This window comes from Coffea eugenioides, chromosome 11 (genome assembly GCF_003713205.1).
Source record: "Coffea eugenioides isolate CCC68of chromosome 11, Ceug_1.0, whole genome shotgun sequence".
Lineage (NCBI taxonomy): Eukaryota > Viridiplantae > Streptophyta > Magnoliopsida > Gentianales > Rubiaceae > Coffea > Coffea eugenioides.
The window spans coordinates 2,318,912-2,326,882 of NC_040045.1; the positions used below are offsets into that span (position 1 = coordinate 2,318,912).

Consider the following 7,971-nt stretch of genomic DNA (forward strand, 5'->3'; position numbering starts at 1 on the left):
GTACTCCTTGAAAGCGGCCAGGTCAAAGCCAGGCAGGCCGAGCTCCTTGACCTTGTTCAGGGCTCGCGCGAAGCCGACCTGGGCGACGGGCCCGTTGAGGAGCGCGACGTCCTGGATGAACTGGTCAGAGGAGATGAACTCCCGAATGGCCTTCTTACGCTCCCGGCTGACGGTGCCTGAGAGCTCGATGGCGTAGTCCTCCCTCAGCTTGGCCACGCCGGCCTTCTCCTGGTCGAGCTCTGACCTTGTGGAGGCGAGCTGGACTTGGGCTGTTTCCAGCTCTTTCTCGGCCTTGCCCAACTTGGCCGCGAGGGAGTCCGCTTCCTTGAGCTTGGCCTTAAGGGAGTCCACCTCCTTGAGTACCTGGGTGAGCCTCTGCTCCGCCTCCCGTTTCTGTTTCTGCAACTTCTCCAAGTCGGGAGATAGCTCGGAGAAGCGGGACAGCAAGGCGGCTCCAGCGGCATGGGCCTGGGGGAAGAAAGGAGTTAGCATGATGCGCGGCCGAATTGGGGGTCAAAAGCGAAGATGGCCTGGAGGCCGGAAAGTCTACCTGGGCCTGGGCGGTACAGTACACTTCTTGGAGCTCGGAGGGGGAGGCTAGAGCCATCCACCTCCTGTCCCGGGGGAGGACCGAGCCTGTCACCCACTGGCGAGCCACCTCGGGGAATTGGGCTCGGTCATTGATGGAGAGCTCCCAGGACGGGCAGAAACGCCGGGGATCATGCATTGTAGGGGCCTGCCCCGGCTTCAGGGGGGCCACGTGGCGGAAGTGCCACGAGCTTGGGGGAGTTGCCTGCAGGGCCTGCTCCTCGGCAGAGCCGACGCCCAGGTGAACGGGACCCCCCGAGGACATCTGGAAGGGAGGGGGTTGTGCCGGAACCAGCGCGAGCTTCTTCCCGGGCTGGGAGGGCTCGTCGGCTCGGCCCCTCTTCTGCCCGGTCACCTTCTTCTTGTTGTTGGCGGCCTTCTTGGAGGGGGAGGAGGTGTCTTGCGCTTGTGTCTGGGGGGCTTGGCCTTCCCCCAGTGACGGAGCCAGGATTTTTTTTTTTTGGGGGCCAAAATTTTTTCCTAATAAAATTATCTTAATTATTATGTTCAAAATAATTTTCTTCTATTTAAATATATAACATCTAAAACTATCAAATATTAAATTTAATTATAAAGGCATGTCTATTCATAAATATACCGTACAGTCATAACAAAAAAGATACCCTTTGATTAAATATCTTATAACATCACAAACCATCCAATTTGCACATTATGAGAAGATGCTCTCCAATATGTCACCTATGCAATATATATATATATACCTTGTAATATAAATGTAACTATTTTCAATTAAAAAAAGATAAAAGTTATGTTATCATACTTTGAAATTTCAACATCTTTTCTTAGAAGTAAATTGAGCTCTAAGCTCTTTCATAAAACTAAATTCATCTATGATTGAATCACTGCTAAATTTTTCAGCAACCTTCTTTTCTATATACACAGTTAGACAATCATTCAAGAAATTATCTTCCATCTTGTTTTGGAGCTTTGTCTTGATTATTTTCATAATTGAAAATGCCCGCTCTGAAGTTGCAGTTGATACAGGAAGAGTAAGAACAAGTCGAATCAATCTATCAATAACATGATATATCACTGATTTTCTTGTCTTCACCAAGCCTTGACATAACTCATTAATACCAGATAATTCTTGCAATTCAGGATGATTTGGAATGTCGAGCTCAAAATGTTGAAGTTCTATTCTTAGACGTACTAGTTCTTGCTCCATAAACTCATTTGGATAGAACTTCTCTGCAAGTTTACAAATATCATCAATCTTGAACAGCATAAATCCATTTCTAGGATCTAAAGCAGTGCTCAAAATAAGCAATTCCACGGTATGATCCTTAAACCTGCTATGTAACTCTTGCAATTGATAATCAATTGTTGCAAGAAATATATCCACTCGATAATAATGCCCCACACTAATCTCATCATGATGACTTCGAGATCTACCACGTCTTGCAATATATTGAGCATTCATACATGGGATATCAATTTGATGTTGCTCACAAAATAATTTAACTTTCACCAAGAAATCATCCCATCCCGAATCTCGAAAAGTCTTCAGTAGCTTTGTTGTGCTTGAGACAAGATGCATTGCATTCAAAATATCTTGAGATTTATGTTGTAATGCTATATAAAGAAGATGAGTAATTTCCATAATGTCTTTCATAAGATGCAAAGTGAAAACAAACTTAAAGGATAACAACTGATTCAAAGCAAAATTTGCATCTCTACGTTAAGAGTATGAACCTCCATCTACTGCAATGTTACTTAAAACCACACAAGTAGCATTGAACATTTTCAGTAAACTAGAAATAGAATCCAAATGAGAACCCCAACGAGTATCTCCAGTTCGTTTTAAAGTGCCAATTTGATTAAGCTCCCTTCCAGTTTCAAGTTCACCATTAGCAATCTTAGTAGCAACTTCAATTGCTTGAGCCTCCTTTAATTCATCATTACGTTTGTTAGATGCAGTAACAATGTTGATAATGAAAACTAAATTGGAGAAGAATTGGTGAACAGAAGCTACTTCTCTAGAAACTGCAACTAAAGCAAGTTGAAGCCTATGAGCCAAACAATGAATGTAATAGGCATATGGACATTCATGGCAAATTAAAGCTTGCAGGCCATTCCATTCAAAGATGACTAATTCATATATATATATATATATATCATCTCTCATAATATAAACTAAAATTGAAAAAATTTAGGGGGGGCCAATTTTATTTTACACACATATTTACATATTATGAATTAAAATTCTCAAAACTTAGGGGGGGCCATGGCCCCCCTCTGCCCCCCCTGGCTCCGTCATTGCCTCCCCCCGAGGTCGGGGCCTCCATGGCCGCCTCCGGCTGAGAAGCGGGGGTGTCCTCCTCGGTGGGCAAGCCCAGCAGCTTGGAGAGCTTCCTCACTGCAGCAAACACAGCCAAGTCAGCAAAAGGCATGACAGTTTAGAAAATTACGACATGCTGTAGATACAACAGGTAACAAAGGCAAAGTCAGCGTTACAGGTGTCGAGGTTGGGCTCGGGGGTCACCACCTCCCCGGAGGACTCGGACAACGTCCCCATCAGCCCGGCCGCGGAGATCTGCTTTGTAGAAAGCTTGGTGGCATAAAGCTTCACTTGGGAGCCCGACAGCTGGCTGAGGGTTTCGTAGTCCAGGTCCTCTTGGTAGGAATCGGCCTGGACCTTTCCAACCTTCCACACGTTAGGGGGAAAATGTGTGGACTTGACAAAGAAGAAGTCCTCCTTCCAGTTTTTCACGGAAGAAGGGATTCCGTGGAACAACTCCTGGGCGCCTTTCCCTTCCCGGGTTTTGGGACCGCGGCGGGAGAAGTAGTACCATCCAGGGAGGGCGGCCTTAAGGATGAAGGCAGCTTGAAAAAGGGAGAGAGAGTAGGGGATATCGCAAAGCAGGCAGTAGATCAGGAATCCGGTGATGATCCTGATAGAGGTGGGGTGGACTTGAGTGATTCTGAGTCCCCAGTAGTTCAGAATCTCGGTTAGAGCTGAAGGAATAGGGAGACGGAGCCCTGCGATGAGCTGCTCCCTATAGATGGCAACGAAGCCGGGGGGAGGTCGGCAGGCTCGGTCATCGGGTCCTGCCACCCTCGGCTCGTAGGCCGGAGGAATGGAGTAAGACTTGGCCAGCTCGGTCACGGCCTTGGGCGACAGGGTGGCCTCCTGCAGGTCAGGATACCCATAGGAGAACTCGGGATCCTCCCCCTGCTCGGAAGCAGGGGTCCCCTGAGCAGGGGTCCCCTCAGAGGGACCCCTGTCCTCCCCAGCTCCACCCTGGGCTCCGCCAGGGAAATCGTTGGGAGATTGGGGGGAAGGGATGGAGGCGGCCTGCCGCGCGATGAGGGCGTCAAGCTCAGCTGTTTCCTCCACGGCTCGGGCTGAAGGGGAGTGGGCGGAAGGAGAACTCATGACGACTACGGGGTCAAGCAGATCAGGGTTGGAAGCAGAGGATGAAGAAGGAGAAGGAGAGGGAGAAGATGAAGATGAAGAGGAGATGAAGATTCTGGTGGTTCTACGACGGACGGGAGTCTGGGAGGCGGTGGAAGTGACGTCGGAGAGGCCCGACATAAAATGCAAAGGATGGCAGGAGGAGGAGAGGAAATGTGCAAAGAAAGGGGGAAGGACTTACTAGCGGACAAGGAGTGTATTGGGGTCGAAGCGGCATCGCCGGAATCTGGGTGCTGTTGGCCGGAAATGCACTACTGGGAGGTGGAAATGCACGAAGAGGGGAGAAAATGGCAAATGGGGTTAACCGGAATTTGGCAGCCCCTATTTATGGGGAGCGAAATGGGGGGAAGACGGTTACTTGAATTTGAACCGTCCCATGCGAACACATTTAATGGGGGTACGGAGACCGAAGGGCTGCTACAACTGAAAGTACGCGGACGCCACTTCCCAATGTCAGCACTGTCACGGAGTTGACCGCGACAGAGCAGCGTGATGAGGGGCTTCCACGTGGCTAGGTGATAGATCAGGTCTGCCTGGGAGCCTGACCTAATCAAGTGCAGAGGCCCCATCCTGGGCCTGTACACGTGGCAGCCCTGGGTCGACCCAAGCTGGGCTTGCACCCCGGGCCCACGGGGAACCAGTCCAGGGTGCGCGGCGGTTAGGGCTCCGGGAGGCTCCTGAGAGCTACCCCGCAGAGGGTGAGAAGAATCCCCCTCGGCGCGGAGTAGGGAGCTATCCACGGCAAGTCCCGGAACGTACGGAGGTCAGACTCTTCAACAGGTATAAATGGTAACCCATACCTACTGTGCGAGGGACGCTCACTATTCGGCTAATCCACTCTGACTAAGTTAATCCCCGTGAACCCTCCTCACCGGAAAACTAACTTGATCATCGGAGTGCCCTCGGGGACCACCTCGGGGCCCCCTTTGTGAGATCACTTCTTTCTGTCTTGTAGGCTTGGGACGAGCTCTTCCATCAGCGCTCCGAGCTTATCAGGTCAGCTCGGCTAGGGGAAGTTCAGTGCTTCTTCAGTTGGCGTCGTCTGTGGGAACCGAAGATACGAGTATTCGTGTTGATGGCGAGAACGCGTTCCAAGCGAACCGTGGATAACACCGATCCCGGAGCCGGCGAGGGATCCCGGCGGTTGGAGACCGAGGCAGCCCGAGGCGCCGGGGGCTCGACCCTTTCGGGGGAACGGAAACAGCAGATCTACCAGTTTGTGACCGAGAACCTCCCCATGCTGGAAGACATCATCCGGCAGGCGAAGGAGGGTGGAGAGGCTGGCGGTGCGCAGACCTCTAAGGCGAAGGGGAAGGAGAGGGAGCCGCACCCCATCCCCTCAGAGGACGAGTCGCGGGACCAGCCCCCCAGGAGGAAACGATCGCGGACTCCTCCCAGGCCACAGGCCTCGATGGTCGGGGACAGTGAGAGGTATTCTCGCGACCGATCCGCCGGGGGTCGGTTGAGGAACCTCTTCTCATGGAAGCTTGCGCGGAACGAGCCGGAGCGCTCCCCCGCCCGGTCAATCAGGAGCCGGCCGCGGGACCCTCCTCGATGGCAGCCCGTCCGGGACGAGCTCGAGCAGATCCTGCGACCACAACCGTACTAGGATAACTATGCAGCCTCACCCTTCACTCGAGAGGTCGAGGACTACCCGTTACCTCGGAGGTTTAAAATCCCGAACATCGAGCTGTACGATGGCTCGACTGACCCGGAAGACCACCTCTCGGTCTTCCTGACGCACATGCGTCTACAAACCGCCGCGGATGCCCTCCGCTGCAAAACCTTCCCCATGTTTCTTAAGGGTAAGGCACGGCTCTGGTTCCAGGGCCTGGCACCGGGGTCTATCCGGGGTTTCACCGAGCTGGCCAGAAAGTTCGCTGCCCAGTTCGTCACCTCGAAGACTTATTCGAAAAATGCGGCCCACCTGATGGCCGTCAAGCAGAAGCCGGACGAGTCCCTAAAGAATTTTATGACGCGCTTCAACACAGAAAGCCTGCAGATTAGGGATAAGGATGAAAATGTGGTCATGGCTGCCTTCATGAACGGGCTAAGGGTAGAGGAGCTCTACTACAAGCTTGTCGAACAGCCCCCCAAGAATCTGGGAGAGCTCCTGACCCGGGCTCACGCTGCTGCTAACGCAGAGGAGGCCGGCCGCCTGAAACGAGAATCAGATCGTGAGCTCGGGGAACGGAAAGGGCGGCTAAACCCCCCTGAAACCAAGGACGGCCAAGCCAGGAAGAACGTCTTCGATCGCCTCTGTAAGGATAGGGCCCCCGCTCCACCGCCGCTCCCTGAAAAAGGGTACACCCCCTAACTCGGCCAAGGGCACAAATCCTGGCTGTCATGGAGACAGAGGGCCTAGGAGACCGGCCGCCTAAAATGGGCACACCTTGGAATAAGAGGAACCAAGACCGGTACTGCGCCTTCCACAGAGACGTCGGGCATGACACTGAGGGGTGCTGGGCCCTAAAGAGGGAGATCGAGGACCTCGTTCAGCGCGGCTTCCTGGGGCGATTTGTGCGACAAGGTCGCCCAGGCCAGGAGCCGGGACGCACCTACCGTGGAGAGAGAGGAGAGGGCCAGCACCGTGACCGACCTGATCGGCGTGGCGCACCCCGGGGCTATTCCCCCGACCAGGACGCCCAGAACTTGACTGGTGTGATAAACACCATTGCCGGCGAGCCCACGGGGGGGACAGCCATGCAGCTTGGAAAAACAAGCGATCTCCCCCCGAGGGGGACGACTCCCTAAAGCGCCTGCGCATGGACGAGGAGATCACCTTCGGGCCGAGGGACGCGGTTCCCCTAGCATCTGGGAACCATGAGGCCATCGTCATCGATGTTGTGACCAACAACTATCGAGTGAAGAAGGTATACGTCGACCAAGGGAGTGCGGTCGACATTATGTTCTATCGGGTGTTCAAGGAGCTCGGCCTGGAGGATGGACAGCTAACTCATGTGCGGACACCTCTGGTAGGCTTTACGGGTCCACCCATCAACCCGGAGGGAATGATCCCCCTGATGGTCACAGTCGGTCAGGCACCTAGATGCCGGACCATCCTTGTCAACTTTGTGGTGGTCAAGCAGCCGTCCCCGTACAACATATTTCTAGGCCGGCCTACATTGAATGCCCTTTGAGCTATTCCTTCGACGCTCCACCTCAGCGTCAAATTCCCCACCCCCGGGGGAATTACCGAGGTTCATGGGGATCCGGAGGTAGCCCGAACTTGCTACCTAGCCATGCTCCGGGGACATGAGAAGGTGGTCGCACAGGCGACCAGCTTGGAACCATACATCCCGGGGGAGGAGGAACAGCTGCTAGACACTCAGGACGAGGTCGAGGAGTTCCCGTTGAAGGAGGATAGGCCCGACCAGGTAATCCGCATCCGGGCGTCGCTTCTGCCCAAGGAGAAGGTTGACTTGAAGGCCCTCCTGAGGGAGTATGCCCAGGTTTTTGCTTGGACGGTTGCGGACATGCCCGGGGTTTCGACCGACCTGGCCGTCCACCGCCTCAACATGCCTTAGAGGTCTGCGCACCGGCAGCCTCTCCCCCCTCCTTCGCCTGCCGGATGATGTCTTCCAGCATGGGGAGGTTCTCGGTCACAAACTGGTAGATCTGCTGTTTCCGTCCCCAGAAAGGGTCGAACCCCCGGCGCCTCGGGCTGCCTCGGTCTCCAACCGCCGGGATCCCTCGCCGGCTCCGGGATCGGTGTTATCCACGGTTCGCTTGGAACGCGTTCTCGCCATCAACACGAATACTCGTATCTTCGGTTCCCATAGACGGCGCCAACTGAAGAAGCACGGAACTTCCCCTAGCCGAGCTGACCTGATAAGCTCGGAGCGCTGATGGAAGAGCTCGTCCCAAGCCTACAAGACAGAAAGAAGTGATCTCACAAAGGGGGCCCCGAGGTGGTCCCCGAGGGCACTCCGATGATCAAGTTAGTT

General features: G+C 53.7%; 1 protein-coding gene across 1 annotated transcript; it reads left to right on the forward strand.

The window, feature by feature from the left end:
- The first annotated feature begins 5,768 nt into the window (after positions 1-5,768).
- Positions 5,769-6,341, forward strand: LOC113751485. The gene has a single exon (XM_027295511.1). The coding sequence runs from the start codon at positions 5,769-5,771 to the stop codon at positions 6,339-6,341; it is 573 nt and encodes a 190-aa protein (XP_027151312.1).
- The last annotated feature ends 1,630 nt before the right edge of the window (positions 6,342-7,971 follow it).